Here is a 23,843-nt window from a genome sequence, read left to right as displayed (position 1 = left end):
AATTACATATATTTGTAGACATAGCCCCAGATATCAGGGGCCAGGGCAATGTTTTTTTTTTATCTTAATCCTGGTATTTGCTTAAAAAGCAATCCAGAGCACATCATTTTTCTGCTCCATTTGCGTGTTCTCACTGCAGGATACAGCCAGGTCAGTTCCATATTTCAGTGATAAAAATCCAGAAATTTGAATTTAACGTGGAAAATATTTGCCTCCTTTTCCATTCTGTTGCAGTGTGTCAGTCAAGCTATTCACACTAGGTCTCTGTGTAGAATAATATTAGCAAATTACAGGCCTGCTTATTTAAAACCGTGGTTCTCTGTCAGACGTATCACATATAACTGCGTTCCAAAATCAGCCATTTCTCGTGAACGTGGGAAATATTGTTCTCCATTTAAAATGGGCAAGGTGCGTGGCAAGGAACAGGGAAGTGGACGTGATGGTGCATGCAGAGGTCGTGGCCAAGCTGAAATTGTGCCACAACAAACACCCACATCTTGTATATCGACCTTCCTGTCCCAATTACTAGGGGACCGCAGTACACCACGATTGAAGCCAGAGCAGTGTCAAAAGGTGGTTGGTTGGATAGCAGATAATGCTTCCAGTCACTTTGCCACCACCACCACGACCCTGTCTTCCACACGGTCAAGTCTCAGTAGTCGGGAGTCTGGATAGCATATTCCTCACCCTGATCCTCCTTCCTCCCATCATGCAGAGTGCCCAGAGACAACTAATCCCACACTTGGACACTCCGAAGAGCTGTTCACTATTCCATTTGTAGTTTCGGGCCTCTTGTCCGGCCAGCTTCAAGGGAGTCAAGAGGAGAACGCGTGTAGCGATGCCCAAATATTGGAGCAGCCACGGGCACACGAAGGCAACGGTAGGAAAGTGCAATTACTGTCTCAAGAGGTGGATGACGATGATGATGATGATGAGACACAATTGCCAGAAAGTCAGGAGGAGGACAGGGTGTGAAAGTGGAAGACGAGGTGGTGGATGATATAGTAACTGACCCAACCTGGCAGGGGTACATACAGAGCGAGGACAGCAGCACACAGGGGGACGGAGGTGTAGCACCACAGAAGGCAGTAAGAAGCAGTGTGGTGGCCGCAGACACAAGGCGGGAAAGTGTTCCTCGTAATGCCAGCAAGACAAAAAGTTGCCAGTACAACTGTTAGGTCTTCCCGAGTCTGGTTGTTTTTTAAAGACTCTACAGATAACCCCAAAAAGGCCATTTTCACCACCTGCCAGGACAGCATCAGCAGGTGTAGCAAAACTAGAAGCCTGACCAACACCAGCATGATCAGGCATATGGCAGCAAAGCACCCTACTAAGTGGGCCGAACCCCAAGGTCCAGAAACAGTGTCTGTGGGTGACACCACTGCTTCTTCTGCTGTTGTGCGTGCACGCCAATCCCCTGTCCATGGCGCATGCCGAGATTCCTCCCGCCCTGCACGTGTCGCTGCACATTCTCAACAAGCACCATCAGCAAGCACATACACGTCCTTGTCCCAGCGCAGAGTTCAGTTGTCCCTACCCCAGTCCTTGGAACGCAAGCGCAAATTCGCAGCCAACGCCCCACAGGCCACCCTAATAAATTCACACATTTTGCGAATGCTTGCGCTTGAAATATTGCCTTTTAGGCTCGTGGAGACGGAAGCTTTTCGCAACCTGATGGTGGCGGCTGTCCCTCGGTCCCCAGCAGCCACTATTTCTCCCGATGTGAAGTCCCTGCATTACATGAGCACGTGTCCCACAACGACGCAGTTACTGGGAAAGTCCACCTAACCACGGACACATGGACAAGTGCTTGTGGGCAGGGACGGTACATCTCACTGACGGCACACTGGGTTAATATAGTGGAAGCCGGGACCCAGTCGGACCTTGGGACGGAAAACGTCCTCCCGACGCCGAGGCTTGCGGGCCCTGGGTCAATCAGGGTTGCCCCTACATTGTACAGCTCCGGCACATCCTGCTTCTCTTCAACCTCGAAATAACCACATCAGTCGCAAGCTGGAAGCACTGCAGTACCGCCTTGGCCAAGCGGCAACAGGCTGTGCTGAAGCTAATATGCTTAGGTGACAAACCACACAACGCTGAAGAATTGTGGACAGCTCAGAAAGAGCAGGCAGATCTGTGGCTAACACCGCTGACACTACAGCCAGGCATGGTCGTGTGTGACAATGGTCGGAACTTGGTGGCAGCTCTGAGGCGAGCTCACACACATACAAAGCCTGCCCCATGTGCTTAACCTCGTGGTTCAGCGGTTTCTCAAAACCTACCCGGATCTGATTGTCAAAGTGTGCTGCCTGTGTGCCATTTTAGAAAGTCAGCTACAGCTTCTGACACCCTTGCCGTGCTTCAGCAGCATTTGCAGCTTCCAGCTCACAGACTGATCAGCGATGTCCCCACGCGTTGGAACTCTACATTGCAGATGTTGAAAAGAATTTGTGAGCAGAAGGGGGCAGTTGTTGACTACCAGCATCACCAAGGCTGTCTGTATTCAGGTTAGACTCCACACATAAAACTTCAGGAGTGGACATGGATGTCAGACATATGTACCATACTCCAAAACTTTGAGGACTCCACCAAGATGGTGGGCGGAGATGATGCCATAATTAGCGTCACCATCCCGCTTCTAAGTCTTCTGAAACGCTCTCTGCTCACAATTGAAGAGGATGCATTGCAGGCGGAGTATGATGAGATGGAACAAGGAACCATACAGGGTGATTCCACAAAGCCCAGCCTCATCAAATCCCAACGTGGTTTGGGAGACGAGGAGGAAGAACAGGAGCTAGTTTTCTGCGCTATTGACGGTACTACCTGCACAACTGTCATACCATCTGTTCAGCGTGGATGGCCTGAGGACAGGGAGGAGGAGGAAGAGGAGGAGGATGAGGAAGAGAGCAGGGTCAGTCATTCTCTTGGTGAGGACACGAAAGTCTTGCCTCTCAGCAGTCTGGAACACATGGCTGAGTTTATGTTACGCTGCCTTTCCAGTGACCCTCGCGTTGTCCAAATTTTGGGTGTCAGTCATTACTGGTTGGTGACACTTCTAGACCCACGCTACAAGGAGAACTTTCAGTCTCTTATTCCCGCACAGGACAGGCCTAATAAAATGGTGCAGTATGAGAAGGCCCTTGTTGCAGAATTATTTAAAAAATTCCCATCTAAAAACACTGGTGGCAAAGGTCGCAGTTTGTTGGACAACCAAGGAGTACAGACGAGAGAGACGCAAATGCAATCCAGCAGAGGCAGGGGGAACATTTTCAAAGTTTTGGGACAGTTTTCGTAGACCCTCCCATCGCACAGGCCCTGAGGCACAGGGTACTCTCACAAGGAGTGCAACATTTCAGAAGATGGTGAGGGAGTACCTTGACGACCGTACCAACGTCCTCTGTGCCTTATAATTATTGGGTATCCAAGCTGGACACGTGGCATGAACTGGCAATACGCCTTAGAGGTCCTGGCCTGCCCAGCGCTAGCGTTTTGTCAGAGCGGGTTTTTAGTGCCGCCGGTGGAATTATAACGGATAGGCGCATCCGCCTGTCAACTGAAAATGCTGACAGGCTAACTCTTATAAAAATGAACAAGGGCTGGATTGGGCCAGACTTCTCAACACCACTGAATGATAGCAGCGTAACAAATTCAAATACATCGGTTTATTTTGAGAGGTCTAACTATTCCCATGCACCTGTCTTCACACCCAGACATGGGTATACACTTCCTGATTTTGTCTATTTGCTCTTGTCCTCCCTTCCTTCTCCTCATCCTCCTCCATATCACCATTATACACTCCCTGACAGAAGTTATGTCGCTTATCCATGTTATGTAAATAAAAGCTTATAACCGGACGTTAAATTCATCCATTGGTTTTATAAATTATTCTTTTGAAAGCTGAAACCCTCCCAAATTTGGTTTAGGTTAAAAAAAAAAAAAATTGACATCAATGTTGAAATATTGATCATTTAATGAACAAAGAATGGTCAGATTTTGAAAAGACAAAAGTTTTGTCGCCCAAAGAAAGTAATGTGATATTCAAACAAATAATTATCTTAAAATACAAATATATGTCGCATAACATTGGTGAATGAAGTTGTGGTGCTATAGGAGTCATATTTAATATTTTGTGTGACTTCCATGAGCTTGAAGGACTGCATCCATGCGGTTCAACAATGATTCATACAATTTATTAATGAAGTCATCAGGAATAGCAAAGAATGCAGTCTTACATGCCTCCCAGGGTTCATCTAGATTCTTTGGTTTTGTCTTCCAAGCTTCCTCTTTCATCCTACCCCAAACATGCTCAATGATGTTCATGTCTGGTGACTGGGCTGGACAGTCCTTGAGCATCTTGATCTTTTTTGCCTGGAGGAACTTTGTTGTAGAGATGGATGTATGAGATGGAGCACCATCCTGCTGCAGAATTTGACCCCTTTTATGATTTGGAATGTAAGAGGTAGCTAATACTTCTTGATATTTTAGGCTATTGATATTGCCTTCCACCTTGCATATGTTTCGCACATCCCCATACTGAATGTAACCTCAGACCATGATCTTTCCACCACCATATTTAACTGTTTTCTGGGTGTATATTGGAACCATACGGGCTCCAGTAGGTCTCCTGCAGTATTTGCGGCGGCTGTGGTGTAATACTACTGAAGATTCATCAGAGAAATCCACCTTCTGCCACTTTTCCAGCGTCCATCTGTTTACCAGGCTGTGGGACTAAACAAATGACACACGTTTTTTTATTTGCCTTTTGTTTAGTGCTGGCTTTTGGGCACTGATTCGACCATGGAGGCCATTTCGAGACAGAATCCTACAAACTGTTCTAGTTGACACGGGGACTTGAGGTGACCAGGCCTGTTGAAGCTCTGCTGCAGTGGAAGAGGGGCTTACTTTGGATTTTCTAACCAACAAACGTTCCTCCTGAGCAGTTGTCTTGCGGGGTCTGCCGGACCTGGGCTTGTCAAACACATCTCCAGTCTCTTCAAATCTTTTTTTTAATTCTTTGTACTTAACGCTGAGACACATTAAAAGGTGCCAGCCACCTCTGCAGTGGATCTGGTCTTCAGCCTCTTGATAATCAACGCTTTGGTCGCAGGGTGGATTTTTAGCATGTCGTCAGAGCTCAAGTTGCAGTTCAAGTGAAGGTCTGGGGTGCTGGGTTTCTTTTTATACACACCCACTAATTAACAGATCATTTACTGAGCATTGGTGAGGATGTAAACTAGGATTGGGTGCATTATATGACCAGACGACAAAACTTTTCTCTTGCCAAAATCTGACCATTCTGTGTTCATTAAATGATCAATATTTCAGCATTGATGCCAATTTATTTTCTTAACCTAAACCAAATTTGGGAGGGTTTCAGCTTTCAAAAGAGTAATTTATAAAACCAATGGATGAATTTAACGTCAGGTTATAAGCTTTTATTTACATAGCATGGATAAGCGACATAACTTCTGTCAGGGAGTGTATATCACCATATCTACGCCTCTTGTAAGGGGCATTGGAGTTCCTCCAAAGTTTTGGCAGCTGTTGCATTCACTCCATAGGCAAACAGCATGGGAGACACACTGCTTTCTAAAGGGTACATGTCGTCCTCGCTACTGTCGCCCAGCTCCATGTGTCTTTAATGTTAGTGGGGTTTTTCCTAAATTTTGGCAGCCGTTGGACTCACAGCATACCCTATATCTGGATAGCAGACCCTCTCCTTTCTAATGGGAACATGTCGTTACTGTGGCCCAGCTCTATGTATGTTTAAATTGTTAGTGGGTTTTTTCCCAAATTTTGGCAGCCCTTCAAGTCACAGCATGGGCATTACCACTATAGGAGACCCACTCCTTTATAATGGGAACATTTTTTTTTACTGAGACCCTCCTCTATGTCTTTTCAAAGGGGTATTTGGTTGCGTCCAAATTTTTGACAGCCCAAGCAGTCACTGCATACGCAATGACAGTATAGGAGACCCACTCTTTAATAATGGAATGGGAACAACAAAGCATAGCCGACTGCTGGTCCTTTAGGAATAGTAAGGCTGTAAAAATAGTGTTTGTGACTTTCACAATCCCTCCTTCATAAATGAAGCAGGATGTGTCTGATGATGTTTCACACCACATGGCCAGATAAGGTAGTAAAATGTTAAAATGACATTTCCTGGTGAACGCATTTTTCAAAGTTGAAAGCAATGCAAAAACACATCAAAAACACTACGTGTGAACATAGCTCAAGTTGTAGAGGAGCATTTTTGGTTTTGGTTATTTATTTTGACTTACACACAAGTCATTACTCCGGAAAGTATGTTCCTTAACATATTGCCCAGGAAAATGCATTTTGGTTTCGTTTTTGTATGTTTTATTGTGAGTCCGTAAAAGTGGCGTAATACCTCTGACATTGTTGACAGCATTGACCTGGGAGTCAGAAATGCTTCCCAGGGGTCTTCCCCATGCTGTTCCCATGTCATTTGAGCACTGTTCCCATCGATTCGAGCTATTTTTAGGCCCTCGGCAGACTGCCGGGGGGAGACCCCGGAAAAATGCTCGAGTTTCTTATAGACTTACATTGGGCTCGTTAATTGGACCGAGCACTCGAGCATTATAATTTGCTTGACCCGAGCAACGAGTAAATGAGCAAACAAGTGCTTGCTCATCACTATAAGTTATAGATAAAAGAAATGTGAAATGTAAGGTAAAAAAACAAAATAATGTGATAACTCCCCAGGTGTATATCTAACATTTTATAATTCTTGATAAGCTGATTAACCATATGATCAGGCAAGATTTATATCAATTCTGAATAGAAAAGTTATTATACTGATGATGCTACTCAAAAATCAGGTTTTTGCGCTCTCAGACCATTTTTTAGAAATATGTGTTTGGATTTCTCAATAAATGCACAAAACTCATTCCCCATCGTGGGAAGAGCAAATGCCTGGATGCACGTTACATACTTGTCAAGAGTAGATTAATATACAATTGAATTCAACTATTACATTGACATCTAGAATTCATACAGTTCATAAATGTTATAAGGACGTGAAGCGTACCTTTATTTCAGGTGACTGCTCAGAATATGATATCTGGAATTTGGCCAGCATTTTTCACAAGTTTCCCCATTGCAGGCCCTCCTAAATTTCAGTCACATGCACGGTACATAGAGGCATTAGGGACTTTCGCTCGCCTGTCTGTCACACACACGAGACGCAGCAAGCATTACAGTTGTAAATTATTATGCAACAGTGTAGCTGTGAATCCAGCTCTGGGGGTGTGAGAATAAAATACTAGAACACTGCATCTCTCTCAATCTGCACCTCCCTCTTCATAGCCTTTAAAGGGGTTGTCCACTACTAGGACATCCACTTCTCGATGTGAATGTTTAACGTTGATAAAATAAAACCACCTATACTCACCTTTCATGCTGGCACTATTGCAGCTGTGTCGGCTCTCCGTTCATGGGGCACTTGTGCGGTCATTAGGTCACGTGAACCCTGCGCTCAAACAGCGCTGGTGTCACTGTAGCCAATTTCAGGCGTATTAAACAGCAACAGGAAGCCAGGGCTGTGGCTGCTCTTTGACTTCCTCTTGATTTCTGATTTGATTTCATAACAATGCATGAAAGCCAGGGAACGTGAGGACTGGAACGGCGCCAGCATGGGAAGTGAGTATGGGTGTTTTTATTTGATCAGAGCCAAAAATTCACATCGAGAAGGGGTTGTCCTAGTAGTGGGCAACCCCTTAAATATTAAGAATTAATCTGAAACGTCTGTGAGCTTGCAGTCTGTCTTGTCCAAGACAGAATTTTAGCAGTTTTTTTTTAGAAAATGGTGATGTTCATGAGGCTGGATAAGAGAAGTGTCTCATAAGTGGAGAAAGAAGTATATTTCTTTAATACATTGTAGTGTAAAGTATCTTATATTTTCATGTACTATTGAATTAGGCAAAGAAAATACATTGAACATTTCAAATCTTTCACCTCATCAATGATCTCCAAGACAGCCTTATAATCAAAGTACCACAATGACTGCAGGCCACCATTTTAAACAAGACCGATTTAACAAATAGCCATATCCTCTAACAATGAAGTCAGTCTTCTGTGCACGCTCACATTTAGCTAGTACACTTGAAATGACATGTAAAAATAAAAACTCTTACTTTAAACAGGGTACATTGTCACGAATCCCATCAGATGAACTGCTGCTTGTGGATGGGTGAGACTGAAGAGCTATGGGTTGGGAGTTAGAAGGTCCACTGGGTGTTGGCACTTGTTCAATGTCTGGGGACTCTAGATCTCCAACTTCATAAAGCAATTTTACTTCCAGCATCTGAAAGTCAAGCACAAAATATTAAGAAATGCAGAAAGACAACATGAAATTCAAGAACCAAGAAAAAAGTAAACATTTTTTAGTCAAGGTGTATAAGCAAAATAACTTGCAACATATTGGAACATTTTTTACAATGTTCATTGTGTTACATTAACCCTAGAACGCATGACCATAAAAATCTACATTTTCACATACCTGGGGCCTTTTAGGCCCATGTGCAAATAACATGGAATAACTCAAACAAAAATGACAAACAACTATATACCTGAGGAATACCTAGAGTTTCAAAATTCTAACTAAAGTAATCTTGCAGAAAATAGAAAACAATTAACAGGGCGGGCCTGCGAGGCCCCAGGTATGCGTTCTAGGGTTAAATATAACTCAAGTAGAAAATAACTTTTCGAAATAGAAATAAAAAATCACCAGTGACAAAAGTAATTGATGCTGGCATAGTTCACGGTTTAAAAGGGTTGTATTGTAACAAAGCTTAGCCGAAAGCAGCCTCATTCTCAGAAATCAGCTGATTTTTGTAGGTAGAAGATGCAGACAGGCAATTCCCCCGGAGTAAGGATAAAGTAATTTTACATAGTGGCCCTTCGCATAAATGTGTATGCAACAAGGACATTAGTCAGCCAGAACAAGACCTGTTTGAATAGAGCAGACCTCCATTCTGGTTCATAGTTACACCCTTTTAACAGATAAAAAACAACCAGTGACTATGACAGAGAGCACATATGCTTTCACATTAGTATGAGAACACAAGCATAAGTACAAATAATATCCTCAGGTGTCACTACAGGCTGCGATGGAGAGATGACAATGACTGAGCTTTCTGTGAGCTGCTTTTGATTTTAGTGTAGGGACTCGCAAGACAATGAGGACCTTTGATTTGGGTTGCGAGCTTGTGTATTTTTGCCAAAATATAAAACAATATCAGATGCGTTTTATTAGACATTTTTATGCAGGATCCAGCCAGGCCCTTTAGAGTTGGATGGGTAACTTGGGGTGTCTGTCCTCGTGCGGTGCACTTCTATAATGTTGGGCATCCTTCCCAATCTAATAGTATGGGTTTCACTAATAGGCTGTAAGCTAGACACCGTGCTCCACACGTACCTGTGTGACTGGTGCCCTATACAAGCCTCATCTGTGTGCACCTAGTAAGGAACTGGTTATCTCTCTCTCCATTCTCCCCATCCATCTCACCTCCTCCTCAGAACTGTTCCTCATCATACAATCCTCTGTCTCCAAACACAGGAAGCCATCTCATGCCCTTTCCTACTCCCACCTACTAACACTTTCTCTGCTCCTCCTCAATGCCGGCAATATCTCCCCAAATCCTGGTCCTCCTAATCACATCCCAACAGTCACTTTGACCTCTCATCCACGATCTAACACAACCTCTCTAGCCTTATACCCATTCGCCCAACCCCCGCCTTCCCCAATCCCATTAACAGGAGCTTTATGGAAAGCTTGCGCTGTCTGCAACAAACTTTCCTATATTCATGATCATTTCATTACTAACAAACCTTCCTTCTTCGGCATCTCCCCGAAACCTGGCTCAACCCCTCTGATTCAGCCTCTCCAGCTACATTTTCGTACGGTGGATTCCATCTTTCGTACACTCCCCGCCCCACCTGCAAGCATGGCGGAGGAGTTGGTTTTCTTGCTTCAGATAACTGCTCCTTTCCCCCCAATTGCACTGTGTGCGCATCTACTCCACCCCCACCCCCCAAATCTCCAACTGGCTGTCATTAACCGCCCCCCAGGGCCAGTCACCACCTTCTTTGACCATTTCACCACCTGGCTACTGCACTTCCTTTCCGCTGACATCCCCACTATAATCATGGGCGACTTCAACATCCCCACTGACACTTCCCTCTCAGCTGTCTCTAAGCTTCTATCTCTTACTTCCTCCTTTGGCCTCGCTCAATTGGTCTTCCACAGCCCCTCACAAAAATGGCCACACAGTGGACCTCATCTTCACCCGCCTCTGTTCCCTATCTAACTCTCTAACTCACCTCTCCCACTGTCTGTCCACCACCTCCTCCCTCTCCTGGTCCACAAAGCAGCACGCCCTCGCAGAAATCTTAAACACCTTGATCTACACTCTCTCTCTGAATCCCTTCTCCCTCTTATCTTACAGACATAAGTTCCTTGCACAACGCAGATGCTGCTGCCACTTTATATACCACCACAATAGCTGCAGCTCTTCAACCGGCCGCCCCTCTCATATTCAAAAGCTCGAAAAATCAACAGGCAACCCTGGAACACCAGCCTGACTAAAGAACTGATGCGGCCTTCCAGAGTTACTGAGCGGAGATGAATAAGATTCCACTCCCAAGAGCTCTTCATCGCATTCAAAGAGTCCCTCACTACTTTCAAGTCCACTCTCACTAAAGCAAAACAAACATACTTCTCATCTCTCATTTCCTCCCTGTCTCACAATGCTAAACAGCTATTCAACACTTTCAATTCTCTCCTCTGTCCCCCAGCACATCCTCCCTCTCCACTCATCCCAACTGAAGACTTTGCCTCATTCTTCAAGAAGAAGATTGATGACATCAGATAAAGCATTGTCCTACAACTCCCACAGCCCCGTCTCACAACTACTCAGCCCTCCTTCTCCAAAACCAGTTTCTCCATCATTACAGAAGATCAACTTTCCTCTCTATTTCAAGATCACATCTCAACACCGGTGCACTCAACCCAATCCCATCCCACCTCATCCCAAACCTCACCACAGCCTTTACCCCAAACCTAACCCATCTCTTCAACCTATCTCTAACAACTGGTATCTTACCCTCATGCTTCAAACATGCCTCAATCACACCCATCCTCAAAAAGTCCTCCCTTGACCCATCCTCTGTGTCTAGATATTGTCCCATCTCCCTTCTCCCCTATGCCTCCAAACTACTGGAACAACACATCCGTCTTGAACTATCCTCCCACTTCTCCTCCTGCTTCCTCTTCGACCGCTTACAATCTGGCTTCCAACCGCACCACACCACTGAAACTGCCCTGACTGAAGTCCCCAAAGACCTACTAACCGCCAAATCCAAGCGACACTACTCTCTCCTCCTCCTCCTGGACCTGTGTCCTCTGCTTTTGACACAGTGAACCATTCCCTACTACTACAGATTCTCTCATCTCTTGGCATCATAGACTTGGCCTTATATTGAATGTCGTCAAAACTAACAGACTAGACATTCAGCGTCTCCCACTAACACACCACCTCCTCACCTCGCCACCTATCCATCTGTGTCCCCCAAAGTTCAGTCCTAGGGCCCCTGCTCTTCTCCATTTACACCTTCAGCCTAGGACAGCTCATCGAGTTCAACAGCTTCCAATTTCATCTCTATGCTGATGACACAGATCTACTTTTCTGGACCAGATATACCTCCCTACTAACCAGAATCCCACAATGTCTGTCCGCCATTTCATCTTTCCTTTCTGCTAGATTTCTAAAACTTAACATGGACAAAACAGAATTCATCATCTTTCCCCCATCTCACTCCACCCCTCCAACAGACCTATCAATTAAAGTAAATGGCTGCTCACTCTCCCCAGTCTCGCAGCCTCGGGGTAACCCTGGACTCTGATCTCTCCTTCAAACTACATATCCAAGCCCTTTCCACTTCCTGCCGGCTCGAACTAAAAAATATTTCCCGGATCCATACATTCCTTACTCAAGAATCTGGAAAATCCCTAGTCCATGCCCTCATCATCTCCCACCTAGACTACTGCAACCTCCTGCTATGTGGCCTCCCCTTCTCGTACCCCTCCAATCTATCCTAAACTCTGCTGCCCGACTAATGCACTTGTCCCCCAGCTATTCCCCAGCCTCTCCCCTTTGTCAATCCCTTGACTGGCTCCCCATTACCAAGAGACTCCAGTTCAAAACCCTGACCATGGCATAGAAAACCATCCACAACCTGTCTCCTCCATACATCTGTGACCTAGTCTCCCGGTACTTAACTGCACGCAACCTCTGATCCTCACAAGATCCCCTTCTCTACTCCACTCTTATCTCCTCTTCCCATAATCAAATATAAGATTTCTCCTGTGCATCTCCCCTAATCTGGAACGCTCTACCCCAACATATCAGAATATCGCCTACCGTGAAAACCTTCAAAAGGAACCTGATGACCTACCTGTTCCGACAAGCCTGCAACCTACAGTAACCACTGCTCCACCATACAGCTGCATGACTACCACTACCCTCACCTACTGTATTCTCACCCATCGTTTGTAGATTGTGAGCCCTCGCAAGCAGGGTTCCCTCTCCACCTGTACCAGTCAGTGACTTCTATTGTCTAAGATTATTATACTTGTTTTATTATGTATACCCCTTTTCACATGTAAAGCGTCATGGAATAAATAGCGCTAAAATAATAAATAATGATAATTTATAATACTAAGCAGCCACCCCCTCCATGGATGTGTGTGTGTCACCCCAGGCCTGGATGCCACAAATATTAAAGGTTGAGTCTGAGAGCAGGAGGGAGGTTCCCTGGTCAGGGACCATTAGCATGCAGCACCTCCTGTCCCAGACCAGTAGGGGGAACAGGCTGCCCCTATAAAAGCTGGAACTGGGGCAGGGTTAGAGAGACCAGAACCCACTTCTGAAGTGTCCAGAAGGGTTCTCAGAGAAGAGGGACAGGTCAGCAGCAGCTGAGGAGTCCGTGAGGCAGAGGAGAGTCTGCGAGCCAGGGACAGAGGCGACGAGAGCCGGTCCTGGTTGAGAGAATCACCACCGGACATTGGGGTCCGAGGTGGTCAGGGTTGCAAGCCCAACAGCAGAGAACCAACCTGCGAGGGATTTCAGGTCCCTTGGCCTAAGAAGCCTGGAGGCTCCGCCACACAGAGGGACCAGTACAACAAGGAGAAGCAACAGGTACCCAAGGCCCGAGTCGCAAGCCATACAGGCGAAGTACACGGCCAGCTCAGGGACGTGGGCTATTACACCACGAAAAGGGGGATAGTCAGCAAGAGCATAGAGAGAGAACGGCAGGCCTACACACTCACCCTGACCAGTGGGGCTCGCCCGAATGCTCTCAGATACCCAGGCCCATTCCTAACCGGTACTCCTGTTGGGTCAGTAATAACATCTGCAATAAAGACCCTGGACTGTTTGAAGCGGACTCTGAACTCTTACTATCGCAGCCTGCACTATCACCCCCAGCATTCACCTACTCTGCCCTGAGGCTACACTCTTGCCGTGGGGAGTTATCCAACCCCTGTGCTACTCACCAACACCAGCCTCAGCGGTCTGCCTTGCAGCGGCGGTCATCCCTGATCGCAATCCACGGGTGGCGTAGTCGGACATTCCAAAACACTGATAAATAGACTGCCAAAGCATTTGGTCTGACCACCCTGAGCCACGGGATCGCGTTGCCACTACTACCCCCAGCATCGCACAGAAGCCCGGTTCTGGGTGCCCCACGGCCCAGGGGGCGAGTCAGCTATTTGGCGCAGTCGGCAGGATTGTGACCAACCCGCCACAAACGGGTATTGCGCGCCTGAAAAGACTGTATATGTACCTTAAAAAGAGAAACGGCTCCCGCCGTTTGGAGCCGTTTCCCGCCATCTTCAGCCGTTTTCCCGCCATCGGACGCCATCTTCGGGACGCCGCGCAGGAAGAAGAGGGGCGTGGACGTCAAAAAAGCGCGAGACCTGAAGCTCCGCCCTACGCTGAGACGCTGCGCAAGGTCCTGGAAGGAGAGAGAGCGACGCTGACGTCATCACCCCTCGACGCAAGGTCCTCACCCAGAGCATCGCGAGCGGAGCCGCGGCCTACAGAAGAGGATTGTCGGAAGGTAGGCCACGGTTTACTAGAGAGGGGGGGGAGGGGGGGGAGGGGGGGGAGGGGGGGGGGGGGAGAGATGTCGGACGCGGAGGGACCCTCTACCACCAGCGTAGCCGCTGCAGCTGTGATGCCGTTTTCCATGCCCTATATCCCCGGAGCGGCCTGGCTGCCACAGTGTGCTGGCGAGTCGCATACCCTGGGCGACTTTAAAGAAAGACTGTATAGCTTATTCAAAGTTTATCCCTGACAGAACAACAGAAAGTAAGCATACTGATAGGGCAGTTAACTGGTGCGGCCCAGCAGGAGGTAAAGTCTTGGACAGCTGAGGAGAAAAGGACTGTAAAGGGGGTTCTGACCCGTCTGCGGGACACTTTTGACACCCGTACCTCAGCAGAAATCAAAATGCGGTTCTATGGCTGTAAGCAGCGAGCCCAAGATAGTATCAGAGACTATGCCTTGAACCAGCAAGAAGCTCTGGGAGCAATCAAACAAGCTGACCTGATAAACTGTTGACTGACCAGTTCATAGAAGGTCTGCTGTCCAGCGCCCACAGAACCCAGCTGCGCCTCATGGCCCTACAGAACCCCGATTTGACTTTTGCGCAGTTCAAAGATAGGGCCATCCAGTTGCTCCGAGAACCCGCAGCAGGTGGCGCTATAGCTTCCCGGCACCATGCCATCACTTACCACCAGGGGGCGGCGCCCTACCCCGCAGACCTTGTGGGGGCTGATGCGCAGGACCTAAATCCATCCCAGCCTGCAAACCTGCACCATCAGGTCCAAGAACTAACAAAGAGTGTTGCTGCATTGACCAGGACCGTATAGTAGCTACAGATGGACCCGTCAGGACCAATCAAGCTGGCTTCAAGTCCGGAGGATGTACCGTGGCGTCGACAGAGGAGGATCCCGTCGTTCAGATGGAGGCCTGCCGACCATTACACTGAGGATGGACAGCCGATTTGCTGCCGTTGCAGCCAGCCAGGACACATAGCCAGGTACTGTACTTTAAATGGGTCCGACCTGGGGTAGAGGGCCAACCCCCAGGCATAAGGTCACCAGGCCCGTCTAATTGGTGCGATAAGTACGTGGGGGGACGCCCGGTCTTACCCGTAGTGCTGGACGGTATCCCCATGAGTGCACTGCTGGACACCGGGTCTCAAGTGACTACTATCACCTACGTACTTTTCAAGTGGTACTGGAGTGACGCTGATATAACCCGTTATCCAGACGATGACTTAAGCATCATCGCCAGCAATGGCCAACCCGTGCCGCAGGTGGGGTTCAGAGAGATGACCATCAAGATTGGTAAGGTTGAACTGTCGGCACAGGGAGTGATCATTGTGGACATTGACCGTCGTGAAAGTCACCCTAAAATAACTTTGGGTACTAATGTGATTGAAAACTGTCTTTCAGAAGTAATTGTAATTTTGCAGCAGGTGGCGATGAATGCGAGCCCCAGCCAACAGAGGGTCCTCCAGAAAGAGAGAAGAGCCCTGATGAGACGGCAACAGGTAGAACTGTCTGGTGGTGAGATCGGTAGCGTGAGGGTGAGCGACCCGTTCCCCATTGCCATGCCTCCCAAAAGTGAAATGATGATCTGGTGTCGGACTGCAATCGGGTTAAGAGGGAGAGACTACCAAGCCATGGTAGAACCCGTGTACTCAGACAGCAGGCCCACCATTTTGACAGCCCGGGGGGTGGTTGAAGTCCGCCATGGAAGGGTGCCCGTCCGGATCTTAAAAATTGGGGAAAGGGAAGTACACTTGCCCCGGTACGCTACACTAGCCAAATTGTTTGCCGTCGAACACAATGCTCTCAGGGTCGTGGAACCCTTGCCTCCATCTCCCCCGATGGAGGATAATAGCTCCCATAAACACAAGGAGGACTGGTGCCAGAAACTCCACGTGGGTGCTGACTCCACTCCCTTGCACCAAAAACAAGGAGTCTACCGGGTGGTTCAGCAGTATGAGAGAATCTTTAGTAAGCACCCGCTAGACTTCGGCAGAGTGAAAGGGGTAGAACACCACATCCCCACGGGGAGCCACCCACCAATAAAAGAGAGATACCGACCTGTACCCCCAGAACACTATCAGAACGCAAAGGGCATGCTGAGAGAGATGAAAGAAGCCGGGGTCATTAGAGACAGCTGTAGCCCCTGGGCAGCCCCCTTGGTTCTGGTAAAAAAGAAAGACGGTACCATGAGAATGTGAGTGGACTATAGACAAGTCAATCGTATCACCCATAAAGACGAGTACCCATTACCTAGGATAGAGGAGTCTTTGGCCGCATTAAAATCAGCTAATTTCTTCTCTACTTTGGACCTTACTAGCGGGTACTGGCAGGTTCCTGCGGCAGAGGCTGACAAGGAGAAGACCGCCTTCACCACCCCGATGGGATTGAGCAAATTCAACTGTATGCCATTCGGGCTCTGCAACGCACCAGGGACCTTCCAGAGGCTGATGGAATGCTGTCTAGGGCACCGAAACTTCAAGACGGTCCTACTTTACCTGGACGACGTGATTGTCTAGTCGAAGACTTACGAGGACCATCTCAAGCACCTGACCGAGGTGTTCGAGGCCCTGGCAGGCTTTGGCATGAAAGTGAAACGCTCCAAGTGCCATCTCTTAAAGCCGAAGGTACAGTACCTGGGACACGTGGTGAGTGCAGAAGGAGTAGCCCCCGACCCCGACAAGGTCACAGTAATCAAGAGCTGGCCAAGCCCCTCAAACATCAAAGAAGTGAGGCAGTTCCTCGGGTTGGTAGGCTACTACCGAAGGTTCATTCCCGGGTTCACAAAGATGGCAGCTCCAATGCAGGACCTCCTGATAGGTCAGTCTAAATCCAGAAGTCACAAGCCTCCCTTCAAGTGGGACCATCCGGAAGAGGAGTCCTTCCGACAGTTGAAGATGGCCCTCACGGGGGATGAGATCCTGGCCTACCCCGATTATGGCCAGCCTTTTATCCTCCACACAGACGCCAGCAATGTGGGGCTGGGAGCCGTAATGTCACAGAATCAACAGGGCAGAGAAAGGGTGATCGGGTACGCCAGCCGGAAGCTGAGGCCCACTGAAAGAAACCCGGAGAATTACAGATCCTTCAAGCTAGAATTCTTGGCAGTGGTGTGGGCCGTCACAGAACGGTTTAAGAATTACCTGGCCTCCGCAAAGTTCACTGTGTACACGGACAACAACCCGTTGACACACCTGGACAATGCAAGACTAGGTGCCCTAGAACAGCGGTGGATGGCCCGGCTATCAAATTATGACTTTACAATCAAGTACCGGGCGGGCAGAACCAACGCCAACGCAGACGCCCTATCAAGAATGCCCCAACTACCTGAAGGAGAAGTAGACTCGGAAGAGCTGGAAGTAGAGCTCCCTGCGTTCCACCGGTATGGGGCCACTCAGTATTCTCACCGGATAAGAGACAAAGACCTAACCACCGTCATGTTCAATCCCTTACCCCACCACAGCTGGGCTGAAACGCAAGATAGTGACCCTGCAATACGCCTGGTGAAAGACATGTTAACCCAGGCAGACGCTAGCCCTGGCCCGGACGCTCCAGAGGAAGCCAAGCAGTTATGGAAGGAGAAAAGCAGGCTATTCCTCTACGAGGGTAAGCTGTGCAGAAGGCTTGTCAACCACCAGACCCACGAGCTGACCTGGCAGGTAGTAGTCCCAAGGCGAGATGCAGCAATGGTCCTGGAGGTCTACCATGACAAAGCGGGACACTTCGGGTGGAAGAAACTGGAGTTCCTACTGAGAGAGCGGTTCTACTGAGTCGGTATGAGAGGGGCCATAGAGAAGTGGTGCAGGGACTGCGGCCCATGCCACCTCAGAAGGACCGTACAAGCCAGAAGACACCCTTGAGGCCCATCGTCACCAGGCAGCCTCTTGAGTTGGTAGCTCTGGACCATGTGAAGTTGGCTCCAAGCCGGTCCGGCTACATCTATGCCCTCACGATTGTGGACCATTACTCCCGGTTCCTGGTGGTGGTTCCTGTTAAAGACTTGACAGCCCAAACAGCGGCCAGAGCCTTCCAACAACACTTCTGCCGTCCACACGGGTATCCGAACAGGTCTTGACGGATCAAGGTCCAGAGTTTGAGGCTGAAGTCTTCCAGGAGTTCTGCAACCTCTACGGCTGTAAGAAGATTCGGGCAACGCCTTACCACCCGCAAACCAACAGGCTGTGTGAGAAAATGAATAATATCGTCATTGATCTCCTCAAGACGTTGCCCCTGGAAGAACGCAGCCTGTGGCCGGAGAAGCGGTCAGACCTGATAGACTTGTACAACCATATCCCGGTGAATGCTACAAATTTCACCCCGGCTTACCTGATGAGAGCAAGACCAGGTAAGCTGCCGGTAGACCTGGAGATGGGAGTCCTGACACCCGAGGACACCTCCCCAGACGCGGACTGGGATACGGAACAGCGGCTACAGTACAAGAAGGTACAGGAGAGTGTGGAGAGGAGTCTGGCTCAAGCGAGAGAAAAGCAAGAGAGGCTCTTCAACCAACATGCCCCTGCTGGTCCTATGGAACCTGGTGAGCAGGTCCTGAAGCGGAAAAGAAGGCTTCACAAGCTAGACGACCAGTGGGAGAGCAACCCGTACACAGTACTGCAGTCCGACCACAACAACCCGAAGGTATGTGTAATTACCAAGGATGGAGGAGAAACCACTAGCACCGTCTCCAGAGACCACCTAAAACGGTGTCCCGAGCAACTACAGAGTGCAGGGGAAGATCAAGATGACCTTGAACCCGCAGAGGACAAGGAAGAAATGGTCAGCACCGTTCTCGGAGAGTTTCCCCGGACCTGGACTTGAATAAACGACGCAATAGTGGTACCCGTCCTACACTTCCTTCAGCCAACCCAGCAGGAGCCTACAGAAGAACAAGAGGAACAAGCAGCCCCGGAGGCAGAAGAACCCATGCCAGCAGCCCAGGAGAGTCAACCCTCTGCTGACAGTGAGCCTGCCATGCCTGCGGTAAGCCAAAAGGACCCGCAGACAGCTGACTGCCCTGCCTGTAAACCCAGGTAGTAGCTGTACCCTAAATGATAGTGGAGAAAGCCAAGTTAGACCACCACCAGACAGTGGGTTACGCAGGTCAACCCGGAGCACTAAGGGTCAAGTACCAGCTCGCTGGAAGATCTAAGTACAAAGTCTACATTTACCTGTAAATATTTAATGTTTTATGGTTGTTACCTGATAACTAATAGTGTTTTTTCTAGTTTTTCTAGTTCAATGGACTGACAGGTCATGGACGCTGAATGGCCGGAACTGTCTTGTAAATAGTTGCACTTGGTGCCCTCTTGCGAAGATGGCCACAGAAGAAAAACCTGTCCAGCGTGGCTCCCTTGTGGCCCAAAGTAGTTAGCTCAGCCTTGTCGCCACGTCCAAGGCCAGGAACTTGGGGTTTATGGAGACAGGTCCTCGCATCGTTCGAAACTGCACCTTATTGGGTGATATGGACACCCGGTCACAGAAGCGCCGTGGCCTTAAGGACAAAAATGTACTTGTACATATGTTATGTTATTGTTTATACCCTGTATTTATGTTTCCTGTTAGTTCCGGAGTACTAAATTTTACTAGGGGGGAATGTGTCACCCCAGGCCTGGATGCCACAAATATTAAAGGTTGTGTCTGAGAGCAGGAGGGAGGTTCCCTGGTCAGGGACCATTAGCATGCAGCACCTCCTGTCCCAGGCCAGTAGGGGGAGCAGGCTGCCCCTATAAAAGCTGGAACTGGGGCAGGGTTAGAGAGACCAGAACCCACTTCTGAAGTGTCCAAAAGGGTTCTCAGAGAAGAGGGACAGGTCAGCAGCAGCTGAGGAGTCCGTGAGGCAGAGGAGAGTCTGCGAGCCAGGGACAGAGGCGACGAGAGCCGGTCCTGGTTGAGAGAATCACCACCGGACATTGGGGTCCGAGGCTGTCAGGGTTGCAAGCCCAACAGCAGAGAACCAACCTGCGAGGGATTTCAGGTCCCTTGGCCTAAGAAGCCTGGAGGCTCCGCCACACAGAGGGACCAGTACAGCAAGGAGAAGCAAAAGGTACCCAAGGCCCGAGTCGCAAGCCATACAGGCGAAGTACACGGCCAGCTCAGGGACGTGGGCTATTACACCACGAAAAGGGGGATAGTCAGCAAGAGCATAGAGAGAGAACGGTAGGCCTACACACTCACCCTGACCAGTGGGGCTCGCCCGAATGCTCTCAGATACCCAGGCCCATTCCTAACCGGTACTCCTCTTGGGTCAGTAATAACATCTGCAATAAAGACCCTGGACTGTTTGAAGCGGACTCTGAACTCTTACTATTGCGGCCTGCACTATCACCCCCAGCATTCACCTACTCTGCCCTGAGGCTACACTCTTCCCGTGGGGAGTTATCCTACCCCTGTGCTGCTCACCAACACCAGCCTCAGCGGTCTGCCTTGCAGCGGCGGTAATCCCTGATCGCAATCCACGGGTGGCGTAGTCGGACATTCCAAAACACTGATAAATAGACTGCCACAGCATTGGTCTGACCACCCTGAGCCACGGGATCGGGTTGCCACTACTACCCCCAGCATCGCACAGAAGCCCGGTTCCGGGTGCCCCACGGGGCGAGTCATGTGTGTGTAGTGCTTTGGTTTTGTGATCTGGTGTTGGTAGATAAGGCTGCCTTTTTTCTGTGAATTTTTTTAAAAATATTCCATCAGCTGTCTCTTGCAGCTTTCCCTCTAATCATTTCTTTATACAGAAACAAAACCGAGAAGTAACATTTTTAATCCTGCTATTTGACCTGAATATCAAATATTGACTCTGGAGCTTTGGTTCCCTAAAATCTATTAAAAATGAAGATGTTGGGCTTCAATATGATACCCAAATCTAAGCTCCAGTATTTATAGTTTCAGCAAATGTATTACCATGAAAAATTACCTACCAGAATAGTATATCTGAATTTATTCATCAAGTTAATGGGGCTGAACTGCAAAATCAGAAAAAGCCACACAAAAAAAATTTGAAAGACGCATAGGAATGAAAAAACCCTTAACAGGTCATGCATAACTACAGCTGTGGTTTTTGTTTTGTGTTTTCTCTCATTTTATGTGCCTTTTTAAAATTTGAATTCTGTTTTCAGCAGAAACAGAAATTTCAAGACATTACATTACAGAGGTACGGTAAATATTTCTAGATGGTAAAGTTTGTCATGTTCTGCTTTACTAACACGGGCACTTTGTCTAGTTCCCATGTTGTTTTAAACAATTCTGTGTAATCAATGTTGTGTGGCAAATGGATGTTCCTAATTCGGTTTGCAAACAAGGGAAAGCAACATTGCATCTTATTGCAGCCAAATATTATTTATCATGAATGTTAGACTGTCATCAATTAAGAGGGGTATAAAATCTTTAGGATTCCCACTTAAAAGGCATGCAAAAGCAAAGCATGGTCTTTACCGGGATGACCTCTGCAGTCACTTCCTGCTTGCTGAATCTATAAATGATGACATGGGCTGAGACACCGGCCACACATAGTATCCTGCTCTCTGGGCACCAGGAGATCATCTGTATGGCATAAGGATCTTCATCTACAATGTCCGTGCTAGGTTTATCCTCTTTATTCCGAGATTTCTCAAATACTTTTGCTGTCTTTAGTTTATACAACATTTGCAAGGTTACTAGAAAAAAAAACACACCCAAAAACATTAGGAACATTTTAACAATACTACTTCAGAAATGGGCATTTACTAATGCAAGCTAAACATTGCTTTAATCTGGTAAAGTGGCATGCATTCTAAAAAGTTAAAACCCAATCTGCCATGTGCAGGCAAACTGATGTTACAGAATACAAAAAATATTGTATAAATAACATTTCATAGGAAGACATCTATGGTAAAAGCTCCAGTTTAAGACTTGTTTCATCAGTGAGAATGTTTAGTCATGAAATAAAAACTAGTAACTCTGTGTGCAGATATATTAGCTTACATGTGAGTTCCAAAAGCACACATTTTACACATGTTCAGAGACATTACTAAAGTTGATCAGAATGAAGACATCCTTAGTTTACACCAAAGGCCAGGGAGAAGAAAAAAATGTGAGCTTTACCAGTAACTTGTTTTCCAGTCCACTGTGATGGCATTTCTGCACATTGATCGTTGACCTCTGGAGGGACAGGAATCGGAGAGCGGTTAAAAGGCCCCATCTAGGAGTCTTTACCAGATTACTAGACCAGACTCCATCATTTGGTAATATTTATTAACCAACAAAACACTCACATGCAAGAGAAAGTTTAGATGGAAAGAATGATGCCGTCATGGTGGACTCATGGAATCAGAATTCCCTGTAGGACCAATTCCCTTTTTCCATACCGTCCCCCATGATGGTACCACTGGGGAGATAGAAAGTGAATAGAACTTGGGAGGAACAATATTTTCTTTCCAAAAGGTGACGCCATAATATGTATCAAGTCTTACCAAAGTCACCTCACAAAAGGTAAGGAGGCTGAATCATGTAGTCGCTCTGCATCTCAGCCCACAAGTATGCTCTTGCTCTCCCAATAAAGTAGGCTCCTTGCCAGTTCTGTGTCTTGCAATCTAACATTACAAAACTTTGGTCCTAATTAAATTTGCTATGGCATTCTTTGTAATATTTTTCTCCTTGTTTCTGGATTGAAATTCGATGAAAAACTGTTCTCTCTACTTTTTAGAAAGAAGCAGGTATTTCGCAACTTGCAGTCTCATAGCCGAAGTGTGAAATTTTAAAATGTTTTTGATTTTCAAATATTAATGTTTTGAAATCTGTATCTCCTAATCAGTTGACAGCCATGAAAATCGTATTCTAGGATCCGTTTTATAAATCCAGTGATGCCACCAACTCGAAGGGCTAAGTCTCACAGAATGCAATTTCCATTAAGGGCTGATCTGGCTTAAAGGGAACCTGACAGCGGATACATGCTGCCTGTGAATTGGCCAACATGTATCAGGCACTGGCTGTATGATCTCAGCTATGTATATTTGACTCAGAAATACAGCGGTGTTTCAGAGAAAAACATACTTTAATAGCCGATGAGGACCTAGCCGCATAGGACATTAGTCGGACAGGCAGGTCACTAGCGGCTTCTCCTTGCCAGCTACCCTCGATTGACTGGTCTCTCACTGTGCGTATCTGTCTGACTAGTATTTCGTGTAGCGCAGTCATTGGTGGCTATTAAATGATGTTTTCCTTTGAAACTCCTCTGTGTTTCAGGATCAAACATACCTGGGTGAGCCCATACAGCAAGGGCCTTATGTATGCTTCCTGCGGATAGGGCAGCATGCATCAGCTCGCAAGTGTCCTTTAATAAAGATTTTTGCCTAGAAGCTGCTCTCATTAATTTCCTTACTCATTTATGATCTACTAATTAGTTGGTTTCTGAAAATAAACAAAAAAAAAAACAAAACAAACATCCTAAAATAGAAATCTGTACTTTAAGGCTGTGTGCCCACTATACGTTTTTCAAGCATTTTTGCCGCGGAATTTCCGCAGCGAAAACGCTTAAAAAACGCTTGGTAATAAGTAGCCCATGGTCCCCCAATGATAATAAGCATGTGCTGTGCACATGCTGCCGAAATTTCCGCTGCGGATTATCATTGCGGAAAAATACGCAGCATGTCCATTAATTTTGCCGCCATTGACTTGCATTGAATCGCATAATTCAATGCATAATTCATACAATTCAATGCGCGGATGGTAC

General features: G+C 47.4%; 1 protein-coding gene across 9 annotated transcripts in view; it reads right to left on the bottom strand.

Annotated features, from left to right (window-relative positions):
* The window catches only part of STXBP5 (syntaxin binding protein 5), a 503,632-nt gene that overhangs the window by 94,813 nt on the left and 384,976 nt on the right, over positions 1-23,843 (bottom strand). For 6 of the 9 annotated variants that reach the window (XM_073672694.1, XM_073672695.1, XM_073672696.1 and 3 more), the window contains exons 15-17: positions 22,217-22,273; positions 21,569-21,789; positions 8,157-8,326 (exon numbers count right to left, since the gene is read on the bottom strand). In XM_073672694.1, the coding sequence (XP_073528795.1) occupies positions 8,157-8,326; positions 21,569-21,789; positions 22,217-22,273 (448 nt within the window). The remainder of the gene's footprint in view (positions 1-8,156; positions 8,327-21,568; positions 21,790-22,216; positions 22,274-23,843) is intronic. The other 3 variants (XM_073672697.1, XM_073672699.1, XM_073672702.1) reach the window with 1 other exon arrangement.

The sequence above is a fragment of the Phyllobates terribilis genome, unplaced genomic scaffold (genome assembly GCF_046119375.1).
Source record: "Phyllobates terribilis strain yellow unplaced genomic scaffold, ASM4611937v1 Scaffold_3__8_contigs__length_932513732, whole genome shotgun sequence".
Lineage (NCBI taxonomy): Eukaryota > Metazoa > Chordata > Amphibia > Anura > Dendrobatidae > Phyllobates > Phyllobates terribilis.
The sequence above is the reverse complement of the archived record's forward strand: the minus strand, read 5'-3'. Positions and strand labels throughout refer to the sequence as shown.